Genomic DNA, 18,030 nt, shown 5'->3' on the forward strand with positions numbered 1-18,030 from the left:
GCTCCCAGCTGCTCCCAGCTGCTCCCAGCTGCTCCCAGCTGCTCCCAACTGCCCCAGCTTCCAAGTTGCTTAGCTTAGATCTTACTCCCAATGCTAGGTGATAAACTCCCTGGAGACAGACTATTCCCAATTCTATTAGTTTCATTGCAAACCCACATGCACAGCATAGTAAGCAGTTGTCCTAGGAGACTTTAGGTCTGTAACTCACAGCTTGCTACTCAGTATAGGCAGGTGAAAGGCCCACAGCATCCTACCCAGGCCTTGGTTACCTCTACGATCATCTTGACTGTAGGTAATGTCGTTGCAATGTTCTGTGGATGTGGAGGTCGCACGGTGATTGGCACACAGCCCGCATATAGGCAACCATAAAATGCAGCGATAAGGTCTATTCCTACACAAGATGAAAGGAAAAATACCATTTTGAAGCCAGATACTTTTGCTTAAAGACCTCCATCGCTCTCTCAGTGCAAGTTCTAGTCTGGGTAAAGTCAGACAATTAGGGAAATAAAGATTTTAACTCCTTCTTCCCTGTGGCTTTTGGTAAGCCTCAGTGATTAATTTCTTGTGGCTTGTTCTTTTAGACACAAGATGCTAAGACAGCTTAGATGTTTCATTTATATGTCATTTCTCTAGATAACTATTCAATGGTATTATTATGTCTATGAGCTAAAACCTTAATTACTGCCAATAATATGAACTACCTTAGTAGTTCAATCAAATGTAGAGATAAAGGTTTGGGTTGGTATTGCTTTAAGACTCTAAAACAGTGTTATCATGTAGCCTAGGCTCTGTGAGTGAGAATATCTAGAGGCAAATGAGCCTGCCGAGAATCTACACAGAATCAAAGGACACACTAGGGAGTAACCCAGACACTCCACAAGTACTGTTTGGAGCAACAAAGTGCTTCCTCCCATTGCTGTCCTTGTGACCACTCTCAGGGGTCAGGACTGATCCTACTGCTTACCTGGAGGGTAGACTAACGCCACGTGGTCTCCATCCTGCAGGTGGCCCCTTTCCATCAGCATCACTGCTATCTTTTCTGCACGCTTGTGTAGTTGAACACATGTCAAGGAATTTGCTATTGTTCCCTGAATATCACAAGAACAGGGGGTTATGGATCTTCATCATACCAGACCATGCATCATATAATCCATTTACATGGAATTCTCAGGTCAATAGATTTTGGGACACTCATTGAACCACAATTTTAATGATCAGATTTATATGTTTTCATCATCCTCACCTCCTATACCAAAAGAAAACTGATTCTCCCTCCTCAAAGGCCAGCAACTGTCATTAGCTCTTCAGCTAGGCAGTTCAAGTGACTTTTTTTCATGCAGACTTTTTAAATATTCAAAAACAGAAAAAAAAATCTTTAGGCTACTTCAAAAGAGGGTTACCAGGAAAGACTAGTACAGGATAGGCACTGAGAAATACCAAAATGTATGCCATTCATTATTTATATTGTGAAGAAAAGAATGAGCGAAATGAACGAACTACATTATAGCAGGGTATGCATATATATTCCTTCAGTCCCAGCACTTGGGAAGCTGAGGCAGGAGGATAGGGGCCAGCCTAAGCTATTTATAGGCATCCTGTACTGCATAGTAGAAATCCATCTAAAAGCAAGTGGGGAAAAAAAAGGTAAACTCTTTTCAGAAAAAAAAGAGTTACATTCAACTAACTTTAAAAGTATTCCTGAGATACAGTGTACATAGCTCATTTGCAGTAATCAGAGGTGTAAAGAGATCACTGTCTACAGCAACTTTAAAATACTGCTTTTTAAAATAATAGGCATTTCTAGCTGGTAGTCTATGGGTGAGGAAGATCAGAGAAACAGAATGAAAAGTTACCATGGACAATCAGGGCTAAGTTTGTAACATTTACATACGTTGTTTAAAAGAAGGATGTGGGAGCTTGTGGTAGTCACAGGAAAACACAGTGAGCTTATAGACTCAGGGACTGAAACTCCTAAATGAAAGATACCTGTGAAAGTGCAGTCCTTAAGGAGCTGCTAGGAGAACTGCCATGTGAAAAACACCACGTCGACCACAGTGGCCAGGGCCTCTGGACTGTTAGGGAGCAACGTCTGGAAAACCACACTCAATTCTTGAATGAATTCATAGAATTCTTGAATTCTATGTCTTGAATGTCATAAACAGGAGGATGGATGGGAAAGGAAGTCCTGATGGGATGTGTAGTGAAGTACTTTATAATGTAATTTATAATGTATTAAGGTACACATACCAGTACTGTTTAATCACAGTGAATCCTATAAGGCCTACTTGTAGTCTTGGATGATTGACATAAGGAATGGCAGGGCAGTGGGAAGCCACCCAAGTAAGAGCTGAGTCAGCCTTCAGACAGCTACTGATGCCGTGACCAGTGTTTGATATTAGAGATACTTAACTTCTGAGTCTCTGAATTGATCCTTCTCCCACACTTTGTATCCTTTGTATCAAACTGGTATGTAGAGGAGACTAGTGAGAGCAGAGTGCGGCAAAGATGCAGATGAAGTGTAAGTGTATGGGATGAGATGAGTCTACGAAACACAGACTAAAAGTTGTAATTTGGTGCCTTCAAGATTAAGCATTCCTCTGAACATGTACTCACAGACATGTCTGTCAGCATAAATCAAAATACACACCTTCCTGGACTTAAAGCTCACTGAGCTCTTCAAAGTACTTTTGGGGAAAAGTATGAAAGTACATCTGATGGTAAAGCTCCTCATCAAACCCATCCTTGACACTGCAGTATGGTAAGTCTCTTTATGAGGAAAAACAGAATATATCTATGATCATACACAGGGGATGAACTTAATGGCATACTGGAAATATGCCTCAGAAGAGAGCTGGCAGGATTGGTGACTCCATCTGTCCCTACTGAGAACATCTACCTGTTAAGGTGGAGGGCCTTACCATGCTACTGTTACTGTGTGCCTATCTCTGCCTAAGATAGCTATACTTTCTCTACATTTATTAGCTACAATTACATTCAGAAGAGCTAAAGTATATTGTTACTATAGTTTTGATGTGGTCTGAATTTTCTCCAAAGCACCATGGGTTAAAATCAATCACAACCGTGAGATATTAGAATGCTGGAAATGTATTAAGACCAGTGTTTATAGGTAAAGCTTTGGGACAAAATGTAGGATTACATAATGCCATTAGAATGGAACCTCCATGGTTGAATCATAGTGAGTTTCTGAGAAGTACATGATATCCATACAGATACCCAGTCCTTCTCTCCTCTTATCACATGACACTCTGAATTGTCTCAGGATTCTGTCCACAAGAAAACCATTACAAGACGTAGCCTCTCAACTTTGCATCCCCAGAACTATAAGCCAACATAAACTTTTTAAAATAAAATGATCTGCCTCATAGATTTTGTTATATCAACAAAAAAGACCAACCTACCTGCTGTTATTGATAAGACAAAGCCCACAATTTGCCCCCTCCCCTTTTCTTTGGTTCTGAGATTCGAGAAGTTTGGATTAGTCACAATCAGCAGTCAATAATTTCTTAGAAAATATACTTTAATTTTAGCTACTAAAAATTCCTACCAATGGGCTTTTAACTAAATGTGAAAGTTAATTCACATGGTGTCTTTTATCTTTGATAAAATTCTAAAACAATTTCCAATTACCCTTTATCATTTCATGGGAGTTAATATAAAAACCCATCATATTCTGTGATAATGGTATAGGAGAGAAATATGCTTTGTGGTGACTAAGATCTGAAACTATTCTGTACAGGGACTTGAAACTCATCAGTACTATCCTCAAGTCCCTTCAGAAGTTGGTATGTGGGAAAGAGGTAGACTACCATATTTTAAGTCTGACACAAATTTTTGCTCCATAGATGTGGCTATGTGATAAGGTGACCAACAAATGTGTAACTCTTGCTTGGAAAGAACATATTGAATAAACACTGTCTTCCCCTCAACACTGGAACCCCTCCCTGGGTCACTGGAGGTGTGGTATGTGTTGAGCTCTCTCTCTCCCATGACACCTATATTACTTGAAGAGTAATTCACAATAGGTTGGTAGCTTGCATGTCAATTACCATATGAGACTGCAAGGTTGAATATGACGTGTAATGGGTATACAATGTGACACAAGTTCATTGCTACTGACTCTTTAATAATCTGGTGTGTTTGTGCACAGAGATAAGAGCATTAATCATGTTTATACATGGGGGCAAGAGGGCAACTTCAGGCAAAGTTCAACTATAAGGTGCTGTCCACTCCTACCTTTTTTTTTTTAGAAGAGGCTTTGCAGTGGCCTTGAACCTAGGGATCCACCTGTCTCTACTTTCCCATGGCTGGGATTATAAGCACTTCATCTCTGCTCACGCCTCCTCCACCCCCAACCACATCTCTCTTGCATATATCAAGAATTAGCTCATGTCCTCATGCTTATCTGGTAACTGTTCTACCGACAGAGCCTCTCTAGCCTCTATTCACTTTGAAGATTTCAATACAATCTTGTTCTGCAGCAGAAATGCAATCAGTTTCAGGGACATGTTTCATTTTTCCAAGCACTACTTGTTAAGAACACAAGTTCCAAGTGAATATTTCCATGAAGTATTAATCATTTAGCCTCAGATAACAGATCATTTTCCAACATCCTCATCAACATTCATGGGAAAATTGATGTCTATTATGAAACCACTGGATAAAAAGTAGGTTTCTAGGTAAAGTTATTTCATCATGTTAGAATTGTCTTCTAAAATAAGTTGTGGGAGAGTTTTCATGACAGGCTGATCATGAAGAAACATCCAGGGGTCAGCATCCATTCTAAAACAACAAACTCCATGGTTACTGACTGTGAATTTGACATCATTTTAAGGTTTTATTTTAATATCTAAAACAATTAAGGAACCAAATTCATGTTTTGAGAATATAAAGAAAATACCACAAATAGACAAAACAAAAAATTAAATGAGTTGTGTGAAGTTCCGAGTAAAAACAAAAAAAGATATTCTGCATGATTTGAGACAGAAAGTTTTCTACTATTAGTGATCATTTTAATATGCACTATTCCAACTTTCAATCTTGCACACCTCATACCTAACTACTACAGTTGTCAAGGGTGCAGGCACATGAATGGACACTAAATGGACAATTAAAAAACCCTTCACACTCTGAAGTCAAGTGTTTTAATTATCTTAAAAGACCCACAATCAAAAAAAAGATAGTTAAAAAAATAAAATTCAAAACTATTAAAAATAGTGCCCAGGCCGGAAGAAAAGCACTCAAACAACCTCCCCCACAATGGGCTCCAGTATAATGAGTGGTGGAAGAGTATGTGTGGAGAGCTGGGAAAGATCAGAGTCTGCAGTGGAGAAAAGGGAAGAAAGTGAAGCTGATTGGTTTGTGCACTGCAGAGAAGGGGAATTGGAGACAATGGTTACAAGGTCACACTGAGTGGGTGACAACACTTCAAGTTTGAATCTCTGTGTCTACAAGAATCTACTTACTCTTGCACTCCATGTTTGGACTTCCATAAAGTTTGAACACAGGTATTTATCTTGGAAAAATGGGAGCATGGTATTAGTCAATGTTGAAGGGGGAGTTTAAAAGTGATACATGTCTGACTTGCTGTGTTGACAGTTTGTACAGAATATAATCATCAAGGCAGTGTTAGGCAAATTAAATGAAAAGGAGGTCAGTTATAGTTAAGACAACACATTCTAGTCATCACTTTGGAGCCAATATTGGAAAAGACAGCCATGTAGGCTATGGACAAAGGAAAGTCAAGAAGAGCTCATAGGAAAACACCACATGAAGAGACTCAAGAAGAGGACATTAAAGGGAAACAAAAGTTATCACAGATGTGAAGGAAGATGAAAATGGGCAGTTGTATGTAGTAAAGGGGATCTTGTCTATATGTATACGGTGAAGATGGAGTCAGTGAAAAAGATGAAAATTTGGAAGTCTGGAACCAGAGAGATGGCTTAGCAGGTAAAGGTATATATGCTCACAGGCCTAAGAGATACATGTTCAATATCCAGAACCCACATTATGGAAAGAGAACTGATTCCCACAAGTTGTCCTCTGACCTCCAGAAGCATGCTGTTACACACACACACACACACACACACACACACACACACACACACACACACAAATGAAAATGTAATAAAACTGAAATAATAAAAAGAGGGAAGAGGAATCATTTCAGATGCATGGGTATGTGGTCACTGAATTCTCAAGGTTCAGGCTCTATGACCAAATAGCCATGTGACCATACATAGGAGGAGGTAGGTTGTGAACACAGAGTGCCCCTCAGAGGGAAGGCATTCTGTTAAACATTCAGAGAACAGGGGGAACAATAGGAAAATGCTCTTTGTTGTCTCCAAGGACTCTCCCTGGATAAGGTTGTGAGCAGATGTAGTATATGATGAGCCATCACGACCAATTCCACAAAGGGGAATTTCAAGCTGATAAGGACTTTTAAAACAGAGTAAGGTGAAGGACGTCCAAGTACATAGAGTCAGAGAATCACAAAGAAACCTTGACAGCCAGAAGCCAAACCTTTGAGCACTCAAGACTTTGATAATTAAGAATTCTAAACAATCTCAGATTTGCAGACTTACAGGTACCTGTACTTGTCAAGAGGTCCAACTATTTATCTATTTTTCAAGCTTTAGCTCCAAAGCATAAAGAAAAGCTAAAAACAAACAAACACCAAAAACCAAAATACATCTTTGCATGTAACTTCTATTGTTAATATTTGCTACTATATTTAAGATCTGACTTCTAAGTGCTTTTAGGGGGGAAGAGTGTGAATTGCTAATGTGAAATTAAACAGAAACTTTATAAAATAGAAATGGTACCATTCCCTAGAGTCTGTTACTAAGCCAATTTTATTTAAACAAGTTTGTTTATAATAAGGATATAACCATCTCCTAGGACTGCATTAGTCTTCTACTGTAGGTACCATTAACCTCTTCATTTTGGGTGGAAATATTGCAGAGAAAGCGAGAAGACTAACAAGTGTACATTTGTGCCTTTGCTCTCTGCTTCCTGACTGCTGATACAGTGTGATTTGCTGCCCCAAAGATGCTATGACTTACTCCATAATGATGAACTGTATGTAACCTCTGAGCTGAAATATCATCTCCACCCCAAATGTTACTTCTGTTAAGTAAACGAGAGAAGAGTCTTTGGGAATATTATAAAAGGAGGTGACCTCCCAAAAAAAAAAGAAGTTCAGACTACTAACTTAAGCCATTAGGAAACATGAGCTCTAGAGCTCTGGAGCCTACCCGACAATTGAGCAGAGTGTATAGCAGGTGGTCTGGAGTGGTCTGCGCTCTCCATTGTAAGACCTCAGAGAGGAACAGGAACTGGAATGATACAAGGATATCAGGGTCATGACACTGGAGTCTGGGCTAGGCAATCTCAATATTTAAGTTAAAATAAATTATCTGAGTGCATGCTTTCCTACACAAAGGTATAAAGACACATTTACATTTAAAAAATTCTGACAAATATGCATCAACAGAATAATCAAGCACTTGGCTTTCCCTACTGCTATTTAGCATTCAATGCATCTGACTGAGACTGGCAGCTCCAAGGATAGCTATATAGTACCCTTGGTTAGGCAAGTTCTCTACAAGCCAGCCAAAGGGAGAAAGAGGAGCTAGCCCCCTATAGGTAAGATCATCCAACATTCAGCCATCTTTCCTCCTGGGGCTGCCACGATATACAATGTTGATTTCTGTGATGTGCAGGGCAAGAATCTAATATAGCTTACTGAAAAAAAAAACAGCTTCTATTAAACATGTGATTGTAGAATGCCATTCTCTGGTATTATTAAATTGCATTGCAAATTACATAGATTAAATGCATCATACTGATAGAGTCTATAATAAAAAGGACAGCCCCATTTCATATGAAGAGAGGAAATATCCATATAACACTCTTAACATCTTTTATTAATAGACATGTACTACATGTGGGGAGTGAGATGATCAAGTTCTTTTAATGAAGAAATTGCTGTATGTTATGACACTGGCAGTATTTAAATGATTTTGCCACATTCCTTAGTAGCCCATAGTGAATGAGCCTACCTTTGGGCTGTGGGAAACAGGGAGTTCTAAGCATTGTCAGAGCTGAAATGTTACAATGAGACTCAAAAACATAAAGGCAAGTCATGAGCTCTGCTGTGTGGGTGGAGAGGAGCTAGATATTTGTTCTGTAAGCTGTAGCAGGAAAATCTAGCTGCTAACAACCAAAATACAAAACACTGTACCCCAAGGGCACTATAAGGCAGTGTGGGCTTCCCATGAGGGTTGGTGGGGTGGGGGATCCAAGGTTTCCTAATATTTGCCTCAGTCCTGCTCATGTGGATGATATCATTTCATTTCTGTGCCATGCTACAATTTCCTAAAACCTCATGCCCTCCATAACATTCTCCTCTATAAGACCCTGAAACTCTATGAACATGTGGGAAGGTGGGGTAGGATCATCAAAGACATGAAATCAGCAATAGATGTGGAACTGACTCAGTAACTACTAGAGACAGTTACTCTGTAAGTCTACAAATAGTTAACATAGCTCTAGAGTTAAGGGAATAGCATGAGTTCTGACCTCGGTTCTCACCTTCCGGGCCTGGTCATTGTCCTCTATCTGACCCAGGTCTCTGCCACTAGCCTGGGCAATCCTCTTCCCAGACACTAGGTTTCCCACCATCACTGAGGCAGGGCCAATTTCTGGAAGAAAAAAAAAAAAAGCAAATAACCTTACAGACAGAAGTTAAATTCTTTTGAACAGAATTTTTACCCAGTTAGTAAAGAATTAACCTCAAGAAATGCTCTAAAAGACCCAGCTTCAAATCACTCTTATTATAAGAGATTGAGAAGAAATCACTGATATGCTTATGATGGCCAAAATGAAGAAACCTGGATGAGGCCACACAACAGTAAGGTCTTCAGCACACATAGACTTCCCTAGCACCCTGTAAACTGATGATTCTGTTGTCTAGTGTGAAGCCAACAGGTGATGCATATTCAGAGGTGATTATAAAAGCTGTATCAAGGATAAATACTGGATGTAAAGCCAGGATGCACTCCCTGAACAAGATTTCTGGATTAGCTCTCTTGTTTTCTGGGATTGTGATCTATAATGAGAGTAGACTCAAACCAAGAGAATTATAACACATTTACCTCTTGGGATAAATTCAGAGAATACTCACAAAGGGACATGATAGAGGCCTACAATGAGATGTAGAACAGTGAATCCAGAAGACACTATAAAATGAAAGGTTTTTTTCTACTCCACTGCTACAAACTCAATGAGCTTTCTTTCCCTCATTTAAGACAGCAGTTTGAAAGAGAAACATCAGACATGTTTCCAATACCTTCACTTTTTCAATTATGAAAAAAGGAAATTTCTTTTAAAAGTATTTTTTATAAAAATTTTTATTACACTTATTTACTTGTGCATTTACATACACTCAGGCCATGGTTGAGTGTAGCGGTTAGAGGACAACTTGCTAGAGTCAGTTCCCTCCTTCTATCATGCGGGTCCTGGGGGGAATCAGCATCAGGTTAAGAACTGACAGCAAGCACTTTACTCATTGAGCCATTTTACTGACCCAGAAACTTCTTAAAGAACTGCAGAAACTCAAACTCTTGACTGTTAGAAACCCAACATGTCAGTCACATCTTTTCATTAAATGCACAAATACAAATGAAGAACTATATTTAACAAAAAAAAGGTTAGTCATTCTAGATCTGTCTCTCTCTCTCTCTCTCTTCTCTCTCTCTCTCTCTCCCCCCTCCCCTCCCTCCCCCCCTCCCTCTCTCTCTCTCTCCCTCTCTCCCTCCCTCCCTCCCTCTCTCTCTCTCTCTGTGAGAGAGAGACAGAGACAGAGAGAGACAGAGACAGAGAGAGAGACAGAGAGAGACAGAGACAGAGAGAGAGACAGAGACAGAGAGAGAGAGACAGAGAGAGAGACGGGGGAGGAGAGAGGTAGGAGAGGGAGACGGGGGTACAGAGGATAAGGGAGAGAAGAAAAAGATATTTAATACATGAATCACAGTACAAGAACTGAGAAGATGATGGGTTGGTGGATAAAGCACTTGCTATGCAAGTGTGACTAGCGGAGTGTGGAGTTCAGTCCTCAGAACCCATATAAAAAGCTAGGTAGGCGTGGCATCCATCTGTAATCCCAGTGCACGGGATGCAGACAACACAGGCAAAGACAACTTGAAATAAGCTAGCTAGCTAGACTAGCTGAATCAACAAAGCTCTAAGTTTAGCAAGAGCCCCTGCCTCAGCATATTAAATGTTCAGTGATTAAAAACACATATCAACTTTGTGTCTTCACATTCATGCACACTCAAGTGTACCCACACATGTGAACATGTATACAAAACACATCATATCCATAAACAGGAAAAACTAACAGCATAAAATAACAAAGGTAGCATGATCAATTTGTACTTAATTCTATTTTGATGAAATTTAAGTTGGCATCTGTTAAGTCAACTCAGTGTCTATGCTTTGTCATCTTCATCTGTGACATGAAGAGCACTTTTCTCACAGGGTTCCATGAGGATCAACAGATTAGCAAATATAGATACCATGATGGTAGATGGTATATCATATTTGTCTAACTTTGGTCTGGCCTGTACATACCAGCTCCTATGCTATCAAGTTAGCAGGAGAGTTTCTATTTCCTAATTTACCACATTCTGACAAATCCACTGACAAGTGTGTGTGTGATCTAGTAGTATGTGACTGATTTAGAAGCCAAAAATCACAGATAAAGAGTACTGTGTTCCCAATCTGTCAGGCACTGAGATAATAGTCTCTGTCAGAGATAAATAGAATTCCTCATTTTCCAAACTGTTATCCCATAGTCTACTGCTTTTACTTCTAAATTAAACACATAAAACCTGTAAGGCTGTATTATTCTGATTCTGTACACTAGAACCTGAAGGGGTTTGTGTCTACTCTAGGGCCACCAACAGGTCACTGTGCATAACCAATTTCAGTGAAAAGTGCTACCCAATGAGAAGGCTACAGCCACTTTCTACCCTATGCTCTGTATAGACTATCTGAGTACTCCCTGCCTGAGCAGAGCTGCTACATCCCAGCCATCAAGGTGCAAACACGTCTTGTGAGGAGAATGTTCTGTCTGGGTGTGTGCTGTGTGGAGAACATGAGTGCAGAGGATTACCAATATTCTCAGATGTAGCCCCTCCTGAGGCTGCTATTGATAGAAGATAGCTTATAAAACCCATTCACGGCTATGTCAGATCATGCAGGACTCTGGCATACCTGGCTGCTTCTGCCGAGGTTTTGGTAAATTTGTGACACAGGTGTGTGGGCACATCAGGACATTGCAGGGGTGAAGGGAGCCCTCCAGGAAAAGCTGCTTTGTTTCCGACAAATGGATGCCACCAAGTGGGGTTTTGGGAAGGGTATTTGCTGGTACCAAGGCCAGGCAATAAACTCCAACTTGATGTATACTGTCAATTGCCTGGGAAAGAAGAAAAGGGCGGTCATATTAAAATAGGAAATAAAAATAGAAACAGTACATAATGCATTTGTTTAAGTGTTTTGTTTGTGTATGGAGTTATAAAAGTATGTGTATGTGTACAAATGCATCTGTTTACTATACAGAGGACAACCTCTAGTATTGGATTTTAAATGCTTTCCACTTTTATTTAGTTTTCTTTGTTTGTTTTGTTGGGTTTTGTTTTTTATCTTTTTGAAGAAAGGGTCTCTTTACTGGCTCAGAATTTGAAACTAGGCTAGGCTGGCTGGACAGAATGCTCCAAGGACCTGCCTGTCTCTGCCTTTCCTGAAATAGGATCACTGTGCCTGGCTCTTTTTACATGGCTTCTGAGGATTGGACTTCAGTACTTACGCTTATGCAGAAAGTACTTGACTCACTGAGCTATTTCTCTCATCCTCCCTTTCTTCTTTTTCTGGTTTTTGTTTGGTTTTAGTTTGGTTTGTTTGAGACACAGGTTCAACTACAGCCCAGGCTGATCTTTAACCGGTGCCATATCTCTTGCCTCAGCTTCTGAAATGCTGGGATTATAGGAATGAGCCATTGTAACCAGAATTGTAAATAACTGCATGCACAAAAACTCTATGTATATAAGCACTTGCAAAAGAAAAATTTGTCACAAGATAAAAAATTCATTTTCTCCAATGGAATCTTACTAGGTATACAAGCCACGCTTAAGGGCAAGCCCCATACTCAGCAGTAGACAGTCAACACAGAATAAACTCAATAGTATTTTTAGAGAGTTTTGTCTCATAAAACTACTTACTATAAAGATCTTTTGCTTATATATTACAGTTTCCAATTTGTGGTTTTTATGAGATTTACATGTGTGCTGGTGTGTGTATCTCTGTGTCTATATCTCTTGTGCTTATTCTTTGACTCCCTTTTTTTTTGTTTCAGTCAATCAATCTGTCTCCATCTCTCCCCCGCACCTCTTCTCTCTCTGTGTGAGTGTGTATGTGTAGTTGCCTCCTTTCTACTGAGAGAAAAAAAAGAATGTGGATTTGAGTGGTGGGGAGATACGAAGGACCTGGGAAGAGTTGTAGTTAGTGAAACCATGATCAGAATATATTAAATGAAATCCTATATTTTTAATACAAACAATTATAAAAAAATTACTGTCTATAATATACACATGTATGTATATTTGCATGTGCTTTTCATGAAGGCTAAATGAAGAGATGATTTTCTCACTACAGAAAGAAGGTCACATAATTTCACATAAAGATATTGGAAAACCATAAATAATTAAAAAGGGGGAAGAAGGATGTGGAAAAGTGTATATTCACATCCTTGTTGTCCTCTGATATAAGTAGATTTTCAATTCCTGACTTCTACCCTTCATCTGTTCAGCTTGTTTCTGAACACAAAAGAATTTCCAATCTGGCAGTTTGAACAATAGAATATGGGCATACGGGCAAAGGAATGGTTGCCAAAGGTTGGGCTATAACCTTATAATAAATGAGAAAAGCCCCAACTACTGAAATGCTTTAAGACACAGGCGTGCTACCTGGAGTACTCTGCTCATCCACTGGAAACTGTCTTCCTCTGTGGAGTCCGGCCTCTGCTCAGCCACAATCACTATCCTTTCATCATGAAGGACGGTCACTGAGAACACAGCTATCCTGCAAGAACAGATAGAACTTGTGGTGAGCAGAGGACAGAGACCTGCTTCCATGGACTCTTAGGGCAGTAAGGACTTATAATCATGGTTAATTATTCAGATCCCAGGATGCCTTCGCACAACTTGCGGACTAAGGCTGGAGGTAAGAAGAAACAGTGCACACCTAACGTTTGGAGGCTATTTGCCATCTCTTTTAGGTTTGGGGATAGGGTTACAGGTGTATTCAATATGCAGTCAAAACCAGCTATAAAAGCAGCCCCACAGAAAATAGTAAACTTACTTACAATCTTATGACTTTTGTTTATCATTTTTTTGGCAGGGAGTAACTCAACTGCAGTTGCTCAAAGGCTGGCTTTGACTGAAGGATGAGTTTATGTATGCCCAATGGAATGCCTAGTATTTGCAGATGGTACCAATCTTTCATGAGTTTGGAACTGTAAAGTAGCCCTCTCCACAGCAGCAGAAAGTTTCCTTGCAACTAATGGTTCTTTGTTCAAATTTGCTTGCTTTGTATGGTCACCAGACTAATGCAGCCATTGAAAACTTCTATGATATACCCCTGCTTTTACAAATAGGTACCCAGTTTCCAGTTTCTTTCCCCCCTCAAAGTTTATTATTTTTTTAATTTTCTGAAAAGTTTCATATATGTATACAATGATGTATGTTGGTCATATTCACCATTCTACTCTCTACAACTGCCTTCCCTACCCATAATACATCTCTTTCCCATCTTCATATGATTTTGCAGTTATTTTAAAATACCTCCTCCAATTAGTGCTTTCCATATGTACATAGGTATGGGATCATTGAGGCATGGGCAACCTGCCAGTAGCTACCCTCTCCCAAAAGAAAACTGACCTTCCATCTCTAACTAGCCATCCATCTACCATCAGCTAGGCCTAGACCAGTGCTCTCAACATTCCCAATGCTGCAACCATTTAATACAGCTCCTCATGTGGTGACAGCCAACCATGAAGTGATTCTGTTGCTACTCCCAAACTAATTTTGCTACTGTTATGAATTGCAATGTAAATAACTGTGTTTTCCAATGGCCTTGGGTGACATCTGTGAAATGGTTTTCAACTCACAGGTTAAGAAACACTGGCCTGGAACCTCAAAAGCCCTTCCCAGTCCATGCTGGAATTATAAAGTAGCTTCATCTTGGGCAGTCTTACATAGGCAATACAGCTACTATGAGTACAGGCTATAGTTTTAAAGATAATTTAAATTATCTGGCAAAGGTACAGACATGTGCTTATGAACTATTAGTTCATGAAGATGAAATTGCATCTAGACGAGTTTCTGATTTCTTCTATAGCACCAGAAAGCTCAGGAGCTACTGAAAAAAAATTAAATGTAACTAAACATTTGCTGAGTGTGTGCTAGGTATCAGGCAAGGTAGGAAGGAGGGAAGAAAGAAAACTGTGGAGGTACTCAAATGCATAAGCAGGCACTTTCCACATAAATTATGACTGATTCCAGGTCTCTTGGACTTGTGTAGTTGTTTCAGAAATTTTCAAGATACTAAGTTAATAGGTTATCTCAAAGACTTCATATTAGTTCTTGAGGAATTACAACTTGCTGAGGCCTCCTGAGTCCAAATGCTTCAATTTGATAGAAGAAGGATAAATCCAAATAAATCTAAGGAATTTCACCACCCTTTAAGACCTATTCTTCTGTGTTGGCCTAGTCAATTTGACACAAGCTAGAATCATTAGAGAGGGAGCCTAGTTGAGAAAATGCTTCTATAGTACCAAGTTGTAGGGGCATTTTCTTAGGGATTGATGTGGAGGACCAATCTCATTATATGTGTATGTGTGTGCATGTGTGCATGTGTGTATGCATGTATGTGTGTGTGCGCATGTATGCGCGCGCGTGTGTGTGTGTGTGTGTGTGTGTGTGTGTGTGTGTGTGGTAGTGGGGGCACCCTGGGCTAGTAGTCTTGCATTATATCAGAAAGCAGGCTGCACAAGCAAGCCACAAGAAGCAAGCAAGTAGCACCCCTCCATAGCCTCTGTATCAACTCTTGTCTCCAGGTTCTTTCTGTGAGGTCCTGTCCTGACTTCCTTCAATGATGAATGGTAATGTGAAAGAATAAGCCAAATAAACTCTTTCCTCTTCTAGTTGCTTTTGGTCATGGTATTTTAGAACAGCAATAGTAACTCTACAAAACCAATTTTACCAAGAATGAATATTTAATTTGCAGATAAGTACTACTAACCTGCCTCTGTAGACAAACTTCATGGGCTCTACAGCTAAGGCTGTGGCCACGATGTCATCTGCATTGTGCCTTCGTCCACTGACTACCATCAGGCCGTCCATCTTACCCACAACAAAGACAAGGCCCCCAGGACCAACAAATCCCAGCAAACCTGTCCTTATGAATGGATATTCACTGATTGGAGCCCCAGAGCTTGTCATGGGAAATACCTAGGGGAAACAAGGCTGCAATTAGGCCATCTTAAAAGGTTAACAGGGCCATAGTCTTACCACTCCTCTGTAAAAAGAGACAAAACTTACTTCCCTATCTCCAATAACCCTGCCAGCATGAGATCATAGTTGACAGTTCACAAACATGGTGCAATGTTTACTCTTCATTGTCCATTAGACTGGATTTTAAATTACATATGAGACACGCCTCTGGTCATACCTGAGAGCTTTACCCGAGGGAAGACAAAGTCTGAATATTGGTCAAAGTGTTTCATGGGCCGAGGGCTTAGACTGAATACAAGGTAAGCTAAGCACTAGCATTCATCTCTTAGTTCTTCCTGACCATGGGTGCAGTGAGGGAAAAGAAAAGTTACATTCCTGTCACCATGGCTTCCCCAGCATGATGGATTGTATTTGCAAACTTATAACCAAAATAACTTAAGTAAGCTTTTGTAAGGTAGTTATAGGTTAAAAGTAACTACTGCACATGGGCACACATTTCCCTTTGTTTCCCCACAGGCTCAGCAAAGTTCTGTCATTTCTGCATGTCTGGGTAATGTGCAAGGGCTTTAAGAAGCTCCTCTCCAGACAGGCAGCAGCCACTATGTTTAAAATACTAGGTAAAAGTGGTTAAAAGAGACACAAAGTACATTTTAAAATAACACATACTGGTAGTAGCTGATCCCTATTCATTGCAATGCTAATTTTCCTTATTGGAAGCACATCGAAAAGGAAAATGTAAAGAGAACACAGGTAGTCCAAAATGCAAATCTTGTTTACTTCAACCTTGAAGATGAATCACATAAAAAAAAAAAAGAAATTTTACTTAGACGTACACTCAGCTCCAGTTCCAGAGATTTGGAGATTTGAGTTCATATAGATATGTATGCTGGTTCCCAAATCTAACATTTACAAATGAATAATCTATTCTACTCATGAATCAGTGAAATTCTGTGTTATTCCTAAGGCTAAGGCTAAATACTGTATGGGAAAAAGAAGTTCTAAGACTACTGTAATATAGTGCAGGACACTTGAACCTGAGACTTAACTCCGTCTCTGTTTCTGTTTACTATGTGTCCATCACTCACAAAAAGTGGGTTATCTGTGGCAGCCAGATAGTCACACATGTATGGCACACATCTCATACATATCCCACACATATACACAGCATACACATGCACAACACATATACACATACTACATGTATATCTATACTCATGATCTTTTACCATATATATCATATACTCATTTGTTCCACTGAAATAATTATTTAATGTGCACACTCACTCAGGTTCTCCTGAATTCACACCTGGCTAAGTTTAATTGATCTACAAGACTGTGTGGGAATGGCCAGCAGGCTTCCTGAGTAAGGACGTTTACCCACACACCTATACGGACCATCTCCTATCACATATGTGTTTTTACATTACTCACCTCTCAGCTGAGAACAATACACACAAAAAAAAAACCCGTTTTAAATAAACTGCTATTCTTTCTAGATACTAGCAAAACGGTCAGAATAATGCTGATAGTACAATTATCAAAAACAAAAAATAGTATGCAAAAAGCAACTAGTTTAACTATAATATGAACGCTCTTTTGTGAAATCTTCATCTGTTTCTGAACACCTGGCAAAGCTGAAGGATCTTCCCATCAACCTACCTCAAATGTGTTCTTGGTCATGCCAGAGAGACCGTAATACGATGTTCCTGTGGCAACGGCACAGACACAGAGCTCCCCGATTTCATCCGTCCTACACAACTGAGGAATCCCATCTGGCTTCACTGAACACATGATGGCTAAAGGAAAAACAAGAAAGCACAGGAGAGCATGAGCAAGGAGAAGGGATGTTAACAAATCTAGAAATTCCAGTGAGAGAACAAATGGGCAGACATACCACCTTGAATAAAATTCCAATAATGGCCAGGTGCTTATTCTCTCAAGTTGTAACTTCTTATGTTGTATCAAAATGTCAGATTTCATTATTATGACACCAATCACTTCAATTAGTCTAATTTTAATATGAAAATTATATTTAGGGAGAGAAACTTTATGTGCTATTTATTTATGAGATAATACTCAGGGATGTGCCATTCACTTCACACGTACCAGAAAAACAGGTCAAAGTTCTAAAACACGACCTCAGCCCTGCAAATGAAGCAGCACAGGTATGTGTTTGTAAGTCTTCCAAAGCTTTTCTAAGCTGATAACAGAATTTACAGTCTCCAGTGACCTACATAAATCTGACTCATTGGTTTAAATTCCCTGTTGCACATAATCCTTCAGAGAATACTACTTTAAGTTTTTGGCATTCAGAGAGAGAGAGAGAGAGAGAGAGAGAGAGAGAGAGAGAGAGAGAGAGGGAGAGAGAGAGAGAGACAGACAGAGACAGAGAGAGACAGACAGAGAGACAGAGACAGAGAGAGAGAGAGAGAGACAG

General features: G+C 39.7%; 1 protein-coding gene across 1 annotated transcript in view; it reads right to left on the bottom strand.

Annotated features, from left to right (window-relative positions):
• Dip2c (disco interacting protein 2 homolog C) overlaps positions 1 to 18,030 on the bottom strand; it is a 154,507-nt gene that overhangs the window by 41,295 nt on the left and 95,182 nt on the right. Inside the window, exons 19-26 of the mRNA XM_028769860.1 lie at positions 17,253 to 17,389; positions 15,382 to 15,590; positions 13,047 to 13,161; positions 11,299 to 11,500; positions 8,614 to 8,723; positions 7,275 to 7,355; positions 965 to 1,088; positions 270 to 391 (exon numbers count right to left, since the gene is read on the bottom strand). Of these exons, the coding sequence (XP_028625693.1) occupies positions 270 to 391; positions 965 to 1,088; positions 7,275 to 7,355; positions 8,614 to 8,723; positions 11,299 to 11,500; positions 13,047 to 13,161; positions 15,382 to 15,590; positions 17,253 to 17,389 (1,100 nt within the window). The remainder of the gene's footprint in view (positions 1 to 269; positions 392 to 964; positions 1,089 to 7,274; positions 7,356 to 8,613; positions 8,724 to 11,298; positions 11,501 to 13,046; positions 13,162 to 15,381; positions 15,591 to 17,252; positions 17,390 to 18,030) is intronic.

This window comes from Grammomys surdaster, unplaced genomic scaffold, assembly GCF_004785775.1.
Source record: "Grammomys surdaster isolate TR1022 unplaced genomic scaffold, NIH_TR_1.0 194, whole genome shotgun sequence".
Taxonomy (NCBI): Eukaryota; Metazoa; Chordata; class Mammalia; order Rodentia; family Muridae; genus Grammomys; species Grammomys surdaster.